Source organism: Carcharodon carcharias, chromosome 17 (genome assembly GCF_017639515.1).
Source record: "Carcharodon carcharias isolate sCarCar2 chromosome 17, sCarCar2.pri, whole genome shotgun sequence".
Classification (NCBI taxonomy): domain Eukaryota; kingdom Metazoa; phylum Chordata; class Chondrichthyes; order Lamniformes; family Lamnidae; genus Carcharodon; species Carcharodon carcharias.
Window position 1 is genome coordinate 4,230,275 of NC_054483.1, and position 20,204 is coordinate 4,250,478.

At 47.4% G+C, this 20,204-nt stretch overlaps 1 protein-coding gene across 1 annotated transcript in view; it reads left to right on the plus strand.

Moving 5' to 3' along the window:
- The window catches only part of LOC121290140 (poly(ADP-ribose) glycohydrolase-like), a 36,283-nt gene that overhangs the window by 13,532 nt on the left and 2,547 nt on the right, over positions 1 to 20,204 (plus strand). Inside the window, exons 9-15 of the mRNA XM_041210362.1 lie at positions 1,555 to 1,615; positions 9,329 to 9,404; positions 11,903 to 12,050; positions 12,785 to 12,863; positions 15,519 to 15,627; positions 17,614 to 17,725; positions 19,463 to 19,591. Of these exons, the coding sequence (XP_041066296.1) occupies positions 1,555 to 1,615; positions 9,329 to 9,404; positions 11,903 to 12,050; positions 12,785 to 12,863; positions 15,519 to 15,627; positions 17,614 to 17,725; positions 19,463 to 19,591 (714 nt within the window). The remainder of the gene's footprint in view (positions 1 to 1,554; positions 1,616 to 9,328; positions 9,405 to 11,902; positions 12,051 to 12,784; positions 12,864 to 15,518; positions 15,628 to 17,613; positions 17,726 to 19,462; positions 19,592 to 20,204) is intronic.

A 20,204-nucleotide genomic window follows, 5' to 3' on the forward strand; every position in this document is an offset into this window, starting at 1 on the left:
CTATTCTGCTTACCTGGATTAAAAGCACTCACTGTCTGCCTCTGCTGCTTCCCCCACCTCTTCCTTTTGCCTCCTCCCCCCACCTCGAATTTCTCCTGCCCTGCTTCTAAACTACGTGTCTCTGTTGTGCCTCCCCTCGTACCCTCTCTGAGCTCATCTTGTTCACAAGAGCCACCCCATCCCCGTGCCACTTATTTCCACCCCTGTCCGACACTCCCTTCCTCCCCCCCGCCCCCCTCCCAATGATAGGTGACATTAAAAGTGGCCCCTGGTCCTCAGGTGCTGACCAGCTCCCTTGCCAAAACTGCACTCAGGACATAAGAAATGAGAGGTGGAGTAAGCTATTCGGCCCCTCGAGCCTGCTCCAACATGCAATCCGATGGTGGGTGCTTTCTACCTCAATTCCGCCTCCCTGCACTACTATCCCCATATCCCTCAATTCCCTTAATATCCAAAAATCTCTCGGTCTCAGCCTTAAATATACTCGAGGACGAAGCCTCCACAGACCGCCGGGGTAGAGAATTCCAAAATTCACACCCCTTTCAGTGAAGAAACTTCTCCTCATCTCAGTCTGAAATGATCGGCTCTTTATCCTGAGGCTGTTCCCCCTGCTGTGTTCTCGATACCCCAACCAGGGGACACAACCTCTTGGCACCTACCCTGTCAAACCCTTTCAGAATCGATTGGATCACCTCTCACTCCTCCAGTCTTGTTCGAATCTGATTCTCGTCACACCCAGCCCCTCAGAAAATTGTACCCCTGTCCTTGAAACCTACCTTCTCATCCCAAGTCTCCCCTTTCTCTCTACAAAGTAACATCACTCTGAAGGAACTATTCACTTAATTCCAGATGCAGACTCCTGTTCCGCACATGGGTAGGGCTGAATTTCCCCTTGGGACGGACAACCCTCGGGTGGCAGTGGTGGTGGGGGAGGGAGGGGTGGGGGTTGTGGTGGGAGCAGTCACCCTTCGTGACTTTTACGAGGGTGCCCCCTTAACTGTCATGGAGACAGGTTCACTATCCAATTGAGGATGATGGGCTGTCTCTCAAAGCTGGAGAGCTAATCAGAGGTCCTCCAGCTTGAGAGGAAGGTAAGTCAGAGAGTGGGTGCTTCAAAATGGAAGCATTCTTTCTCCGACTATTTAAATCTTTAAGAAATAGATTCAGCAGTCAGGGTTGGGGGTTGGCAAGGGGGCCCATCTACAAAGTGGCCTACCACCAGGTGCTCACCTCCAGGCAACTAAATTGCCCCTGTGACTTAATAAAGCTCTTAATAAAATTTTCTCTTTGAAATATTTATTGACTTCCCTTTCTGCCCCCATTGTTCTTAAATTTTCTTCCCTTGGTTCCCGAGTCACACTCTCTGAAACAAACCCATTTAGCTGCAGGCTAATTAAACACCGAAGTTCACAAAGATGAACCGAGAATAATTGTGTCTGTCGGTCATTCTCGGTCGATTGTGGGACTGAGTTTATATCTGACCATTAATAAATGAACGAAAATCTTCTCAATCATCACAGTATTTAATATTAATCTGCACCTTCCTCCTGCTAGTGCCCAAGGGACTGGTTACATTTCAAAGATGCTGCTTAAATGATTCCGTTGTTTGGAGGAGGTTAGTGAATTCAATATACTTTGAAAACTGTAGACTGTAACACTTCAGTTTTGTCAATCTCTATTTCTTTGTCATTCCAAAACCAACTTATTTTATAGAATTGCAGAATCTTACAACATGGAAGACCAATCAGCCCATCGTGCCGGTGCTGGGTCTTAAAAGAGCTACCCAGTTAGTCCAACTCACCCCCGATTTTCCCTGCATTCCTGCAAATTTTTCTTTTTCAAGTATTTATCCAATTCCCTTTTGAAAGTTACTGTTGAATCTGCTTCCTTTCTGGCATTCCGGATCATAGCAACCGGGTGCGCTTTTTTAAAAATTCTCCTCAGCTCCCCAGCTTTAGCCATTTACCCTAAATCTGCATTCTCTGGTTAATGATCATCCGATCTTAAGTCAATTAAATTAAATCTAGTTACATTATACAGGCAAAAAAATCTTGGACGAGAGTTTCCGCTTTGGATGCGATTGCTGATCTAGGGGCAGACTGCACGCAAAATTGTGCTAGTTTTAAGAAGAATTTTTTACCCCCAAGTTTCTGCTCGGCTCACTTGCATATTACCGAATGCAGACTCTGCTGTGACACAGGCAGTGTTTTACAATGTCACTGTGTCAAGGGAAAACATTCCTCTTGAAAGAAAAGTCCCTTAATAGGTTTAAGAGTGGTAACCAGGTGATGAATACAGCTGAAAATAGTTTTATCATTAAAAAGTAAGTTGTTTAATCAGTGGATAGTCTGCCATTTTTGAGTAACAAAATTTTAAATAATGGAAGATGGTTTTTAAAAAAAAATGAACCATTCCCTAATTATAATGATCAGATTCTTACTAAATTTTTAAAAATTCAAAAGCTTTTAAAATTGTCGATTAGTGTCCTTGTACCTAAAATGTACTTAATTTCAAGGTTTTAATTTTAATCTTAAAATTTTACTTTCAATATGAACATGCATATGTACTAACGAGTTTGGAGGAATAGGCCATTCGGCCCGTCAAGCCTGCTCTGCCATTTGTTAAGATCATAGCTGATCTGATTCTCCAGAGGAACCCCAGCATCACAGATGCCAGTCTTCAGCCAATTCGATTCACTCCACGTGATATCAAGAAATGGCTGAAGGCACCAGATACTGCAAAGGCTATGGGCCCTGACAACATTCTGGCAATAGTACTGAAGATTTGTGCTCCAGAACTTGCTGTACCCCTAGCCAAGCTGTTCCAGTACAGCGACAACACTGGCATCTACTCAGCTAGGTGGAAAATTACCCAGAAATGTCCTGTACACAAAAAGCAAGACAAATCCAACCCGGCCAATTACCGCCCCATCAGTCTACTCTCCATCATCAGAAAAGTGATGGAAGGGGTCATCAACAGTGCTATCAAGCGGCACTTGCTTAGCAACAACCTGCTCACTGATGCCCAGTTTGGGTTCCGCCAGGGCCACTCAGCTCCTGACCTCGTTACAGCCTTGGTTCAAACATGGACAAAAGAGCTGAACTCCCAAGGTGAGGTGAGAGTGACTGCCCTTGACATCGAGGCAGCATTTGACCAAGTGTGGAATCAAAGAGCCCTAGCAAAACTGGAGTGAGTGGGAATTGGGGAAAACTCTCCACTGGTTGGAGTCATATCTAGCACAAAGAAAGATGGTTGTGGTTGTTGGAGGTCAGTCATCTCAGCTCCAGGACATCACTGCAGGAGTTCCTCAGGGTAGGGTCCTAGGCCCAACCATCTTCAGCTGCTTCATCAATGACCTTCCTTCCATCATAAGGTCAGAAGTGGGGATGTTCGCTGATGACTACACAATTTTCAGCACCATTCGTGACTCCTCAGTCACTGAAGCAGTCCGTGTCCAAATGCAGCAAGACCTGGACAATGTCCAGACTTGGGCTGACAAGTGGCAAGTAACATTCGTGCCACACAAGTGCCCGGCAATGACCATCTCCCACAAAAGAGAATCCAACCATTGCCCCTTGACATTCAATGGCATTACCATCACTGAATCCCCCACTATCAACATCCTGGGGGTCACCTTTGACCAGAAACTGAACTGGACGAACCATATAAATACTGTGGCTACAAGAGCAGGTCAGAGACTGGGAATCCTGCGATGAGTAACTCACCTCCTGGCTCTCTAAACCCTGTCCAAAATCTGCAAGGTACAAGTCGGGAGTGCGATGGAATACTCCCCACTTGCCTGGATGAGTGCAGCTCCCACAACTGTCCCAGCCAGCGATGCCCACCTCGCTTAAAATGAATTTTTTAAAAAAATTGTGGCCTCAGCTCCACTCTCCCACCTGCTGCCTATAACCTTGGACTCCCTCGTCGATCAAAAATCTGTCTAACCCATGTTTAAAAATATTCAATCACCCTGTCTCCATTGCTTTCTGGGGAAGAGAATTCCACAGACTTAATATTAGCCTTAATCATAAAATTTTACTTTCAATCTTCACCTTAATTTTAAGATTTTAATTTTAATTTTAACTTGAAGAGCTGGAAGGCAGCAGAGGGGGACAATTTAATGGAAACTTACCACGACGATTAATTTGTCCTTTGGACTGTGGCTAGTTCTGTGGGATGCAATATTTTTTTAAAGTGGTATAAAAGATTGCAGAAACACGGTGTGTGCTGAAAATCCTTTGTGCCAAGTTACGCTGAAGAAGCTGAGCAACTAGGTGGATCTTCCAATCTCTGTGTCTGTGTGCAGTTCCAGTCCACAAGGACATAAGTCCTGGTCCCAATTTGTCCCTGTAAAATTGCCTCATTTTCATAACGTAAGCTGCATTTTAAATTTGCCAAGTTGGAACTCTACCTGCCTCACCTGCTTTAGCGTCTCAAGTCCTGTGTCATAGAGTCATTATGGCACAGGAGTCCATTCAGCCCATTGAGTTCATGCTGGAAATGTGCTGCCAATAACTCTTCTGTTACATTTTGTTATTTAACAACAAATAAAAGGAGTGGGATTGGCTGGGTTGATCTTCAGAGAGCCGGCATGGACTTAATAGGCCAAGTGACCTCCTTTTTGTATTCATTCATGGGATGTGAGCATTTGTTGCCCATTCCTAATTGCCCTTGAGAAGGTGGTGGTAAGCCACCTTGAGCTGCTGCAGTCCCTGTGGTGTAGGTACACCCATAGTGCTGTTAGGGAGGGAGTTCCAGGATTTTGACAGAGAAGGAACGGCTGATATATTTCCAAGTCAGGATGGTGGATGGCTTGGAGGGGAACTTGCAGGTGGTGGTGGTGTTCCCATGCGTCTGCTGCCCTGTTCCTTCCAGGTGGTAGAGCTCGCGAGTTGGAAGGGGGCCATGGAAGGAACCTTGGTGAGCTGCTGGAGTGCATCTTATGGATGGTACCAGGGGTCAAAAGAAGTTTTTCTCCAGGGGTCTTTTTGAGATTTTCTCCAGGGCTTCTTTTTTGGTTTTCAGGGGTTCCTTGAAGGTAAGGCCTCCAGTAAAGGATACTAAAGAAATGACAGACTTAACGCTGGGCAGGCAACCAAGAATTCAACAGCAATTAAACAGTTTCCCCTCATTCACCACCCCCTGCCCACCCCAGCCTAATGTTACTAAAGCAATCTCAAGGCCTTGAAGGTTGGGCTGTTTGGGATCGACTGGACTCCCAACTTTTTCTACACATCAGAACAATTTTTTTAAAAAAAACAGGAGAAAACATAAGCACAAAGACAGCCAAAAAAAGCTTGTGTACAGACAGACACTTCCATAGCAGAAACATTTGAAGAAAAGCCTAAGAAAAGAGAAGAGAAAAAATAACTGGATTTCCCTCACAATATTTTTTTTCTCCCTCCACCCCAAATCTTTCTACTTTAAATTTCCCTCACAACATGATTTATGGGACAAATATAAAAGAGGGAAAAAAAGCCATTAGAGTGGATTTAACATTTCCCCCCCCCCAACTTTAATTTGGTGATCGTTGTCCCAGCAGTAATTTGTAAACTTGAAAGCCAGTCTCAGGAGGAGGGTTTTCAAAGGAAAACAATAAGGATTGTTGCTTTAAAAAACGGAGTTGGGAAATCACGGACTTAAATAAATAAAATAAGCCCTAAGTGTGAAAGTGAACAACGTTCCTGCACCCTCTCCCTCGCTCTCTCTCTCTCTCTTGCTCCTAAAGGCTGGCTCCTCCTCCTCTCAATCCCCCCACTCTCACTTCCTGCCACCCCCCTACCGCCCCCCCAACCGTTCCTACTCTATCATGGACATCCGCCACTCAATGAGATCATGGCTGATCTGATAATCCTCAACTCCACTTTCCTGCCTTTTCCCCATACCCATTGATTCCCTTACTGATTAAAAATCTGTCTATCTCAGCCTTGAATATACAAAACGACCCAGCCTCTACAGCTCTCTGCGGTAAAGAATTCCACGGATTCACTACCCTCTGAGAGAAGAAATTCCTCCTCATCTTTGTCTTAAATGGGTGACCCCCTTACTCTGAGATTATGCCCTCTGGTCCTAGACTCTCCCACAAGGGGAAACAACCTCTCACCATCTACCCTGTCAAGCCCCCTAAGAATCTTATATTTTTTCAATAAGGTCGCCTCTCATTCTTCTAAACTCCAGTGAGTGCAAGCCCAACCTACTCAACATCTCCTCATAAGAAAATCCCTCAGTACCCAGGATCAACCTGGTGAACCTTCTCTGGACTGCCTCCAATGCCAGTATATCTTTCTTTAGATAAGGGGACCAAAACTGGTCACAGTATTTTAGCTGTGGTCTAACTAGTGCCTTGTATAGTTTCAGCAGGACTTCCCTATTTTTGTACTCCATTCCCTTTGGAATAAAGGCCAACATTCCATTTACCTTCCCTATTACCTGCTGAACGATGTTAGCTTTTTGTGATTCATGCACGAGGACCCCCAGCTTTCTGCAGTCTTTCTCCATTTAAATAATATTCAGCTCCTCTATTATTATTCTCTTCTCTTCTCATCTATTATATTGAAATAGGAGGCTTGTTGTACCTGGGAGTTGGTGGGGTGGGGGAGGGGGGGGTTGCTGGTGGTTAAGGAGGGGATTGTTTATTTATAAATAATTTTTAAAAGACTCAGCTCAATGCATCCTCCCTGGTTCCTGCCAGACACCGTCCCCTCAATCAAAATCACACAACTCAAAGGATTGTGAATTTAAAAATTCTAAGGAAGGAGAAATGTCAACTGTCCATTGACTCTCAACTTGTGAGGTTCTGTTCTGAAGAATCGTTTCTGTTTCTTTCTCCTCAACAGAGGGAAACGTTTTTTTAAATTGTTTTCAATTCTCCAGTCTCTCCCATGCGGCTGCTCCAGCTCCTTCAATCACAGGCTCCATACCTCACGCCCTTGCGGCTCCTCCAATCATAGATTCTGTCTCTGGAGGAACCACTAGAGCTGGAGAGAGACAATCTGGGATTGGAGGAGCTGGAGCATGGAAGAGACAGAATCTGTGATTGGAGGAGCTGGTGCATGGGGGAGACAGAATCTGTGATTGGAGGAGTTAGATCCATGAGGGAGACAGGATCTGTGATTGGAGGAGCTGGATCACAGGGGGGAGACAGAATCTGTGATTGGAGGAGCTGGAGCAGCCAACATGGGAGGGACAGAATCTGTGATTGGAGGAGCTGGAGCATGGGAGAGACAGGACCTGTGATTGGAGGAGCTGGAGCACGGAAGAGACAGGATCTGTGATTGGAGGAGCTGGAGCACGGAAGAGACAGAATCTGTGATTGGAGGAGCTGGAGCACGGAAGAGACAGAATCTGTGATTGGAGGAGCTGGAGTGAATGTTTAAGTGATGGATCTGGTGCCTATTTTTTATGGCCAAATATTGATGTGGTTAGGGTAGGGATCCAGAGCAGAGCCTTGCCAAACCAGGGCAAATGGCAGGGAGAGACCTTCTTACCATTTGTTGATCCATTTATCCAAAACCTGTTGCTGAAAACCCCTGTAGAGGTGGGAGTGGAGGTCGCCGGGGTCTACATTTCACAGCATCTCGTTTGGGAACTGGAAATTGGGAAGCAATCTTTTCAAGGAAAAGATGGAAGTGGACCTGGAATTCTCTTCCCTCCCTCCAATAAAAAGGCTGTGCGGTTCTTGAAGCAGATCAGTGGATTTTTGTTGGGTAAGGGGATTGAGGGCTGTGGAGGAAGTGGAGTTGAGGTCCAGAATAGCCATGATCTGACAGAATGGTGCAACACAAGCTCAAGGGGCTGAATGGCCTCCTCCCATCCCTGTGAAACCTGGGCATAAACCAGCATTCTCCTACTGGAAATACCCTTGTAAATATCAGCTGTGGATGCAACTGAGCATTGGTCACGTACCCTGACCACACCCAGCTCTCCCTCTCCTCCACATCTCTCAACTCCTCCACTTGCTGAATTACCAGACTGCTTATCCAACATCCGGTACTGGATAAGCATAAATTTCCTCCAATTAAATATTGGGAATTCTGGAGCCATTGGTTTCTGTCCCTGCTCCAGACCCTGTTCCCTAGCTACCGACTCCATTCCTCTCCCTGGCAACAGTCTGAGATTAAGCCAGTCTGTTTGCAACCTTGATGTCACATTTGACCTAGTGATGAGCTTCTGACCTCACATCTGCACCATCGCTTAAGACCACTTATTTCCACCTCTGTATCATCTTCTGACTCCAACCCTGTCTTGGCTCATTTACTGCTGAAACCCTCATCCCTGCCCTTGTTACCTCTAGGCTCGACTATTCCAACTCACTCCTGGCTCGTCTTCCACATTCTACCCTCCATCAACTTGAGGTCATCCAAAACTCTGCTGCCCATGTCTTAACTCACACCAAGTCCTGTTCCCCTGTCACCCTCTGTGCTCACTGACCTACACCAGCTCCTGGTCAAGCAACATCTTAATTTTAAAATTCTCATCGTTGTTTTCAAATCCCTCCATGACCTCTCCCCTCCCTATCTCTGTAATCTCCTCCAGCCCCACAACCCTCCAAGATATCTGCGGCTCCTCTAATTCTGGCCTCTTGAGCATCCCCTGATTTGAATCTCCCCACCATCGGGGGACGTGCCTTCAGCTGCCTGGACCCCAAGCTCTGGAATTCCCTCCCTACACCTCTCCACCCCTCTCTACCTCATCTTCCTCCTTTAAGACACTCCTTAAAATTTACATCTTTGACCAAGCTTTTGGTCGTCTGACCTAATATCTCCTTATGCGGCTCGGTGTCAAGTGTTGTTTTACAATGTTCCTGTGATGCACCTTGGGGTGGTTTATTATGTTAAAGGCACTATATAAATATAAGTTGTTGTTGGGTGATATGTCCTCCAAAGAGAATCTGGCAACGCAGTGCCAAAGCCTGGACAATGATCATTGGAGGCTGGTTTAACAGAGGGGGAACACTGCTTGTGCAGACCAGGTGAGAATTCCGCAACTTTCAGAGACGGAGAGAGAGAGAGAGAGAGAGAATGAGCGGGATTTTCCAGCCCTGCCGGCCACTGGGATTGTCCGGTCCCGCCGAAAGTCAATGGACATTTGGCTGGCCCGCCGCATCCATTGCAGCGGCACGGTGGAGGGCGGGGGGGGGGGGGGGGGGGGGGGGGGGGGGGCGCTGGTGGGGGCTGGAAAATCTTAGCCGTTGTGATGGGGGTGGGGTGCGGTTGCGGCCTGTATTCATATTAAATCGTGTGCCATCTGGTTTCTCGCCGGGAACCTGTGTAACCAAAGGCGCCTAACCGCCGCCTGTACCAACGATTGTTTCCGCTTGCTTCAGATCTCCATGTAAACTGACGCAACTTAGGGTCAGCAGTGAAGGACGGATCGAGGAGGAGGAACAAGGTGAACTGCAGGTAACCGGCACTCACTAAGCCCTTGCTCACTACCCCACCCCCCCACCCCTGCAAACGGTTTCCCGGTGTGACCCCACTTTAATACCTCAGATTCGGTGTCACCTCCGCCCCCACCCACCCTCCCCAACAGAGTGAAAATTTGGGGGAGTGGGTCAAGGGGTGGGTGGGGACAGGAGTTGAGTGTCAGGGCAGTTGATGAAGTTAGGCAGGGTTTCTTCACAGCGATAAACAAACGCCTGGCTATTCACCGGCCGCTTTGTTTTGTGTGACAGGCACCGGGCCCCTGAGCGCAGTCTGCCCAAGCCAAAAACAAACCAAACCCACCCCCCCCACCCCCCCCAACACCCCCACCACCCCGTAGAGATTTAAAGGTTCCTCTCAGAAATCAGTCCGAGCACCACGCCAACCGTTAAGTTCCTCAGAGGGGTTGGGACCCTGCGCCGAGGTTTTAATGCTGTTTGCACCCCCACTTTGAGAAGCTGCGGGGCATTTGACCCTCAACTTCTGAGAATGTCAGCCCCACAGCTCCCCCCTCCTCCCCCCACCCCACCACCCCCAACCCCCTTATTGTACCCAGCGGTTCTTTTTTTTAAAAAAAAAAATTAAGTTCAGTGCCCTTGTCTCTTTCTGCCAACACACTTCGGCTGGTCAACACCCCCACCAGCACATATTTTTAAAAAAAAAGATTTCTCCGTCTAACTGCATGAGGAATTTGTTGACTGCAACACTCTCTGGGATATCTAAGACAGAAAAGGCATTACATACACACGCTTTTTCAAGCAGACTGTATATTCTGCACTCTTGCACGTCCCTGATTTTAATCGCTCCAACACTGCCGGCCGTATCTCCAGCTGCCGAGGCCTTAAGCTCTGGCATTCCCTCCCTAAACCTCTCCATCTCCCCTCCTTTTAAGACATTCCTTCAATAGGCACCGATCTGACCAAGCTTTTGGTCACCTTTGGTGCCTCGGTGTCAATGTTTGTCTGACTTATGCAGCCTGCGAAGCACCTCAAGACGGCTTACTGCGTTAAAGGTGCTATATAAATGCAAATTGTTGTCTTAGCAGCGGTTCATTTGGTGGCACTCTCACCTCTGACGCAAGAGGTCGTGGGTTCGAGACCCACTCCAGAGACTTGAGCGCAAGTATGAAGGCTGACACTTCGGTGCAGTGCTGGATGGAGGGAGTGCTGCACTGTCAGAGGTGCCGTCTTTTGGATGAATTGTCAAACTGAAACCGCGCCTGTCCCTTCAGGTGAAAGATTCTCACGTAAAAGATCCCGTGGCACTATTTCAAAGAAGAGCAGGGGTTCGCTGAAAAAAGAGACATGCTGTCTAAGCTTTTCATCTTGCACTCATCAGGACAGATTGCAAGTATACCAACAATAAAGGGAACAACAGTTTATGAGAAGAGAGAAGCAAAAAACTGCGGATGCTGGAAATCCAAAACAAAAATATCTGGAAAAACTCAGCAGGTCTGACAGCATCTGCGGAGAGGAACGCAGTTAACGTTTTGAGTCCGTATGACTCTTCAACATAGCTAAGGAAAAATAGAAGAGAGGTGAAATATAAGCTGGTTTATGAGAAGAGAATGCTGATTGGTTGGCAAGTGGACTCTGATCGTTAGACGCATTGCCCAAAGTACCCAACCAGCCCATGCTTGCAAACTTGGTGTCCAACATTAGGTGTGATCCAGTGATTGGACAACACTTGCTAAACAATCCTGACTGTGCTAAAAACCAATTTAAGATTATCAGTCGGGCTGGCAGTGTGGCTCAATTATACATGCTAGAAGCTACATATAGGACCTGTCCTTTGCCGATGGGAGGAACATGTCCACGCAGTATGCCTTTCCCAACTAAACAAAAGCTTGGGGGAAGCCATTCCCTGGTTCATTCCCCATGGCAAAGCCTTGACCCCAATCAGATTCGACCTGCCTGGTTTGAATTTGAATAAAAGCTTGGTAGTTAACTGTACCCTGATGCATCCTCCATGGCAATGCCTCTACCAATCAGAGTCCACTTGCTAACCAATCAGCACTCTCTTCTCATGAAGTATAAATTGTTGTTCCCTTTATTGCTGGTATTCTTGCGATCTTGTCCTGATGAGTGCAAGACGATAAGCTTAGACAGAACGTCTCTTCTTTCAGCAACACTCAAGTTCTGTACTGCCAAACGACTAGAAGAGCAGGGGAGTTTTACCCTGGTGTCCCCCGTCCAATATTTATCCCTCAATCAACATCACAGAAACAGTCGTATCTGCTCATTATCACATTGCTGTTTGTGGGAGTTTGCTGTATACAAGTTAGGTGCCACGTTTCCAACAGTGACTGCATTTCATAAAGTCCTTCACTGGTTGTAAGGCACTTTGAGATGCCGGTTGGTTGAGAAAGGTGCTATATAAATGCAAGTCTTTCATGTATCTTTTTTACAGGAGTCTCCAGTTTAAATACTGAACCCTGAAGTAATGCAGGCTGTAACCTGTGTGCCTCTTGGCCCTAGGTGGATTTTGCTTCTCCGATGGTGGGTGGTGGTGTTCTGGGATCCGGCCTTGTCCAGGAAGAGATCCGATTTCTGATCAACCCGGAGCTGATCGTGGCTCGGCTCTTCACCGAGAAACTGGCTGACAACGAGTGTCTGGTTATCACTGGTGAGGGCTCGGCTGTCTCAGTGCGGTTACTTTGTGCAGCGAGCACTGACCACCCCACAACCCCGCCTGACCCCACTGTCAGATAGCTCGCAATTGGGAGAGCTCAGGCCCTGAACTAAAAAAACATCTGGACGACAGGGTTGAAGTTCGGATTACCACCCTCTCTGCCTCTGTAGTGCTGTGGGATCGAGTGCTCTGTCGTAGGCGCTCTATACATGTACCATTTTTATGTTGCTTCTCAGGACGCGAGCATCACTTTTTGTCCATTGCTTATAGTTACGCTGTATGACTGAGTGGCCATCTCAGAGGGCGCTTAAGAGGCCACCACATTGCTGTGGGTCTGGAGCCACATGTAGGCCAGACCGGGTAGGGACGGCAGATTTCCTTCCTTATGTTACTAGTCCAGACACGTAACCGCTGTGTCAGCCGGCGTGGGGAGGGGGGAGTGGGTGGAAATCAGCTGGAAATGTGTGAACATGTGGGCATTGGGTTGGAGCCAGCTTGGTTGCCTCCACAGTCTTGCCAATACCGAGCGATGGCTCACTCATGCTAAAAGAATGGGCAGTTGGGACCAAGAATTGGGAGGGCAGAGCGTGCCCACAGCCTGCATCTTCAGGAGGGATGGGGAGAGAGCCGTCACTCACAGGGGAAGCCTAAACTGGCCGGTTAATCCCCGACATCACCCAAAGAGGCACAGTTTAACGAGACACTGAAACCGTTTGTCTGACTTTCAGGAGCGCAGCGCTACAGTGAATATGGCGGATACAGTGACTCGTACAGATGGCTGAGATATCACAATGATGAGACCCCAAGGTGAGTGAGATTTCACTCAGGTAAGGAACACTGATGTAGGGTAGGACTGCAGGGAGCTCTTCCAGTGTCCTAGGCCACGAAGCTCTCTCAATCTCCACCTCCCAAAAGCGGGTGAAACAGTCACTGGCTTTGTGGGATCTTGCTTTGTACTGCGCAGAATAGCAAAGTATTTCATTGATGCATCACCTCATATTGTCCCAGTGAAGTCAGTCAAAGTGACTGAACCTGACCATCTCGGTCTCCAAAAGCGCTTTGTCCCTAATTGATGGCAAAGTGTGGAGTTGGATTCCTTCTGTGAAGAGGATAGTGATAAACTTCAAAAGGACATAGGTTGGTGGCAGATGAAATTTAATGAGAAATGTGAAGCAGTTCATTTTAGTAGGAAGACTATGGGAGAGGCAATGGGCTACAATTTTAAAAAGGGTACACGAGCAGAGGGACCCGGGTGTCTACAAGCACAAATCATTGAAGGTGGCAGGACAGGTTGAGAAAGTGGTTAATAAAGCACACAGTATTCTGGGCTTTATAATGAGGGGCATAGAGTACAAAAGCAAGGAAGTTGTGATAAACCTGTGTAAAACACCGGTTTGACCTCAGTTGGAGGCGTTGTGTCCAGTTCTGGGTGCCGCACTTTAGGAAGGATGTGAAGGCATTAGAGAGAATGCAGAAAAGATTCACAAGAATGGTTCCAGGGATGAGGAACTTCAGTTACGAGGATAGATTGGAGAAGTTGGGACTGTTCTCCTTGGAGAAGAGAAGGTTGGAAGGAGATTTGATAGATGTGTTCAAAATCATGAGGGGTCTAGAGGGGGAGAGACTGTTCCCATTGGCGGAAGGATTGAGAACCAGAGGGCACAGGTTTAAGGTGACAAGAGAAGCATTGGCGACATGAGGAGAAACTTTGTTACGCAGCGAGCGGTTAGGATCTGGAATGCGTTGCCTGAGATGTGGAGGAAGCAGGGTTCAATCGAGGCCTTCAAGAGGGAATTGGATAATTATCTGAAGAGAAAAGATTTGTGGGTCTTTGGGGGAAAAGGCAAGGGCTGTGGGACTTGGTGAGTTGCTCTTGCAGAGAGCTGGCATGGACACTGGGGCTGAATGGCCTCCTTCTGTGCTATAACCATTCTGTTGACTCTGAATGGAAATTGCGTTCCTCTGCATTTGATTTGGGTTGGGTGAGAGTAAGTAAGGGAGAGTGCAGGGTTGTGGGTCTTAGGAGCTCTCGTCTTACATAACTTTCAGTTATTGAGATTTTTAGAACTGAGTTATTTCCATTGGTGGGGGAAGGCTGATCGAGAGAGATTTTTATAACGGGAAGTGTGCAGGTTAGTGACAGAAGCCACAAGAACGAAAATTAAAGCTCGTGGAATCGAAGGCACAGTATTGATCTGGCTAGGAGTTAGAAGACAGGTGTGATGGGGTGTACTTGAATTGGAAGCAACGTCCCACAAGGATCTGTGCTGGGGCCTGAACTTTTCACTGTGCTTTTTCTGATTGGTGGAACAATAGGTTGTGTATACTGGTGCATTAAATTACAAAAAACTTTGATAGAAAGTGGACGAACTGTGGCAAATGAATTTCAATGCAGCAAAGCAAGAAGTCACCCATTTTGGACCAGAGTTTAAAAAAAAAAGCAGTGCTCTCTCAATGGTGAAAAGCTAGGAACAGCGTGGGTCCAAGGAGATTTACAGGTACTTGTACATCGATCACTAAAACATAGTGGTCAGTGTGATATCTCTGCAGGACAAAAGTGTAGCATAAAGAGTTAGCAGATGGGATATGCTAATGTACAATGTAGATGACGATGTACCACTGACTCGAGAGAGAGAGAGAGAGAGAGAGAGAGGGAGGTTGGAACCATGTCTAAGAGTTAGGTAAAAACAAAAAAACTGCGGATGCTGGAAATCCAAAACAAAAACAGAATTACCTGGAAAAACTCAGCAGGTCTGGCAGAGTTAGGTGCCTACTCTGTAACCTGTTTAGAGGTAATGAGTGCAGATAATGAGTGAGAGTATGTCTACAGTCTAAGAACCAAGTCCCACACCTAGAGTCCAAGTCAGAAGAACCAACCTCAGAGCAAAAAGCACTTGTGTGCATACAGCGGGGAGTCTGGTACAAACTGAAACTAGTTTAATCCTGTTTGACTTAAATACATACGTGAATGACCACCAGAAGGCACTATTATGCTCAGGGACAGAGAAATAATTATAAACGTTAATGGAGTGTTCACCTGTAACACTGGAAGAATAGAATATAAAGGGTGGGGTGTTTCGCTACGTAAGGTTAAAGTTCGAAACTTGGGAAATGATGTCTCCGAGTGGACGAGACATTTGTTGGACACATTTGAATAATGTTGGTTGCCGTTAGGCTAATATCCTGGCATTATGGTCAAGAAAAGGGCAGGCATCAGTGGGAAAGCTCTGTCTTGCCTGTTAGGAAATGCTGCTGAGGTGACTCCTCTCTGTCTCCGCATCTCAGTGAGGCTGTCACCATCTTCAGCAGAGCACAAGGGACAGATAATTTTAGTGCATTTTCACCGCCTAGATAAATTGGTGAGCTTGTTACATTATTGTTTTCTGGAAAGAGGCTCGTGAGGTAATGACTGGCTCCCTTGCAAACCGAAAAATTCATCTCATTCCCATTTTTCTTTTGCAGGGATTCGTGGCTGAGACTTTGCACGGAGATAGTGGCCATTGATGCTCTTAACTTTCGGAACCCCATGGACCAGTACAAAATCTGTTACCTGGATAGAGAGCTGAACAAGGTAAGCCCCTGGCAGCAAGGACCAACTGCAGGATCCAGGAAATCTGAATCCGCATCAAGCTGTGTGGACAAAGTGCGTACCGGTTAGCTCACAGGAGAGCAGATCCCAGTGGGCCCTCCACACACTGCGTACCATAAAGTGAGGGCAACTCAATGTTCCAGTGAAGCTCAACGCAAACTGGAGGAACAGCACCTCATCTTCTGACTAGGCCTTCTGGACTGAATATTGAGTTCAACAACTTCAGATCATGAACTCTCTCCTCCATCCCCACCCCCTTTCCAATCCACCTTTTTCCAATAAGTTATATTTTTAAAATATATTTTTCTTTTCCCACCTATTTTAAAATCTATTGTTTAATCTCCACCTTTTAGCCCATTTTGATCCCTTCCCCCTACACCCCTAACCACCCACTAGGGCCATCTGCCACTAGCTTGTCCTGCTTTCTACCCTTAATGTCCCCATGAGCACATTCCTTAGATAATATCATCACTGTCAATGCCCCTTTGTCCTTTTGTCTCTGACATCTTTGGCAATCTCTTCTTTGCCTCCACCTATCACTGGCCCTCTATCCAGCTCTACCTGTCCCACCACCGCCCCCCCAGCTTATATTTCACCACATTTCTATACTTCTTTAGTTCTGATGAAGAGTCATGCGGACTTGAAACGTTAACTGTGTTCCTCTCCGCAGATGCTGTCAGACCTGCTGAGTTTTTCCAGCTATTTTTGTTTTTGTTTCAGATTTCCAGCATCCGCAGTATTTTGCTTTTATCAATTTGGTTGACATTAGCCTTCTGATCTTCAGAGGGATTCAGGGGATCAAGCAGAATACAGGAGGGACTGTTACTCTGCACCAAAACCACACGGACTGCAGCGGTTCAAGAAGGCGGCTCACCACCACCTTCTCAAGGGCAGTTAGGGATGGGCAATAAATGCTGGCCCAGCCAGCGACGCCCACATCCCGTGAATGAATTTTATGAGGAAAAGAGCGTTAATTCACCTCTTGTCTTGTTTCACGAATCATTAAGGTCTGAGGTTGATTGACAGAGGGATGATTTCATTAGGTTCTGAATGGAAATGGTTTAATTCAGACAAGCTAAGGATGCCTCTCATTCATGGTTCCCCACTTTCTGGAGGGCAAAGGTCCTTCTGTAGCTGTTAGAACCACAGAAAGAAGCCATTCAGCCCATCATGTCTGCACTGGCCAAAAACAAGAGGGCTGGTGGCTCATTTTAGTTCCACTTTCCAGCACCTGGGTCCACAGCCTTGTAGGTTACAGCACTTCAGATGCAGATCCAGGCACCTTTCAACTTGTTGAAATGAGCAAAAGCAGGATACTTCACAGAATGGTTACAGAAGGCCCTTCGGCCCGTTGTGTCTGTGCCGGCTCTCCAAAGGAGCAATTTACCTCTCACCACTCCCTGGCCGTCTCCCTTTAAGGTAATAATCCAATTCCCTTTTGGAAGCCCTGATTGAATCTGCCTCCTCCTCCACTCTCAGGCAGCGCATTCCAGACCCTGACCGTTCGCCGCATGAAAAAGTTTCTCCTCATGTCTCCCGTTGTTTCTTTTACCCATCACCTTAAGTCAGTGTCCTTCTGGTTCTCGATCCTCCCACCAACGGGAACAGTTGCCCCCCTATCTACTCTGTCCAGACCCCTGATGATTTTGAACACCTCGATCGAATCTCCTCTCAACACCCTCTTCTCCAAGGAGGCCAGTCCCAGCTTTTCCAATCTCTCCTCATAACTGAAGTTGCTTATCCCACGACCCATACCTCGTGATATGTTGCCCCTCGGATGAATCAAGAACATCCATTTGCGATAAGGGAGAGAATAACCTATGATTTAAAATGTTTAATGGTATCAGCAATGAAAGGAGAGTTCTAGAAAGGAGTTTCCTGACTGGGGGTTTTTCTAGGTCAGAGTTATCAGTTTTGAATCTGGTTCTGTGCCCGACTCCCCTGTAACACTCTGCTCTCCTCTAAAAGGCCTACTGTGGATTTTCTACCGTGGATCGTGTGGTACTAGCCAGGCACAGACCAGCCATTGCCACGGGCAACTGGGGCTGTGGAGCTTTCAAGGGGGATGCAAAGCTTAAAGGTTGGTAGATTTGTTAAGCTGCGGCTAGTAAAAATGACCAGCTCAAACCAACCATGGCTCACAGCGCAACATTCACACCGCACAAGCGCCCGGCAATGACCATCTCCAACAAGAGAGAGTCTAACCATCGCCCCTTGACGTTCAACGGCATCACCATCACTGAATCCCCCCACTATCAACATCCTGGGGGGGGTTACCATTGACCAGAAACTGAACTGGACCAGCCATATAAATACTGTGGCTACAAGAGCAGGTCAGAGGCTAGGAAGCCTGTGGTGAATAACTCACCTCCTGACTCCTCAAAGCCTGTCCACCATCTACAAGGCACAAGTCAGGAGTGTGATGGTACGCTCCCCACTTGCCTGGATGAGTGCAGCTCCCACAACACCTAAGAAGCTTGACACCATCTAGGACAAAGCAGCCCACTTGACTGGCACCACATCCACAAACATTCACTCCTTCCACCACCAATACACAGTGGCAGCAGTGTGTACCATCTACAAGATGAACTGCAGCAACTTAATGCTCCTTTAACAGCACCTTCCAAACCCATGACCTCTACCATCTAGATGGACAAGGGCAGCAGACAGATGGGAACACCACCACCTGCAAGTTCCCCTCCAAGACACAAGCCATCCTGAATTGGAACTATATCAATGTTCCTTCACTGTCACTGGGTCAAAATCCTGGAACTCTTTTCCTAACGGCACTGTGGGTTTACCTACACCACAGGGACTGCAGCGGTTCAAGAAGGCGGCTCACCACCAGCTTCTCAAGGGCAATATATGCTGGCCTAGCCAGCGACCCCCACATCCTGTGAAATAATTTTTAAAAACTCTTACCTCAGAGTCAAAAGGTGGTGTGTTCACGTCCCACTCCAGGACTTGAGCACAAAAATCCAGGCTGACACTCCCAGTGCGGTACTGAGGGAATGCTGCACTGTCAGAGGTGCCATCTTCCAGACGAGATGTTAAACTGAAGTCCAGTCTGCTCTCTCATGGGGACGTGAAAGATCCTGCGGCACTATTTTGCAAGGGAGCAAGGTAGTTCTCCCTAGAGTCCTGGCCAATATTTAAACCTCACTCAATATCACTGAAAAAAAAATGTTCATCATTTTTATTTCTGGGAGCTTGCTGTAAGCTAATTGGCTGCTGCGCTTTCTACATGACGGTGATTGCACCTCACTGGCTGTAAAGCGCTTTGGGGGCGTCTTGAGGTCATGAAGGGCGCTATAGAAATGCCAGTCTTTCACCTCAAATGGAACACACTACCTACCATTTCAACTCCACTGTCTTTTGGCCAGTCCACATTTGGTGACGGCTACAGTTGCAATACCAGCTAGCGGCTGCTGGCGGAGCTGTCAAGCCCAATGGACCTTCCCGAGCTCGGCGCTGCCACCTGGTGGCACTGGAGCCTTGGACGATTACCCCCACCCCCCAACTAAAACCCAAATCTGAGCAGCTACAGAGATCTAGGTGTATTCCAGCCCTGGGAACAATGCTAGAAACACCCATATTATTTTTTTGTATGTGTGTGTGTGTGTGTGTGTGTGTGTGTGTGTGTGTGTGAGTTCATCAGCACTAAGCAAAACGCATGAGGTCAACAACAACTTGCATTTATCTCACACTTTACACGAAAAGTGGCTTTGAAGGCATGGGCATCAGCACAGATGTGATGGTGCCTTGATCTGTGCTGAAGTGTTGAGGACTGGCTTCTCCACCACTTGTGTTTTCACAGCTCTCATTCAGCTCATGGCTGCAGCTCAGGCACAGAGGGATGTGGTCTACTTTACTTTCGGGGACACTGCCCTGATGAGAAGCATAAGTGAAATGCACCAGGTTTTGCAGAGGAGTAATGTCACAGTGGGTAAGTGAGAACTAAACTAGAACATTGGGGGGGGGGGGGGTGGGGGGAAGAGAGGGAGGAGGAGGAGGAGGGGGCACAGGGTGTGAGGCCAGAGGCGACAGTATATACCCTTGCCTGAAGGTGCAGACTTGTGCTGGAGAACCGCGCCCTTTTTGGCAGCTCTCCATCCAGAGAGCGAGAATCAGCCAGCCGGCTATTTGACCGCGCGAGGCATCGCAGCGGTGCCTGACCCTGGCGGTTTGAGCAGGCGGGGGGGAGGTGAACCAGCAGGAATATTGAGGCCGTCAGTGAAAACACTTACAGCGCCAGACCTTGTAACCCTGGTGTGAAGGAGACAGAGGAGGACAGGACCCCAGGCTTTATTCCTGCTTTGTCTTCTGTTGGCCCAGTTAAATCAGGGGGTTAGTGGGCTCTTTGAGGGCCAAAAATCAGCCTGAGCTTCTGGTCTTCCATACTATACAGTAACAGGTATGTGCATGTACAGACAGATAGATATGTTAAAGGTAGAATCAGCATGAAGCCCCACACAGTTGAACAGCCTGCCAGCATTTTCTGTCTGATGGCGGGAAGAAGGCTTTTAAAATCCACTGGTATTAGCCCAGCAAGATTGCAG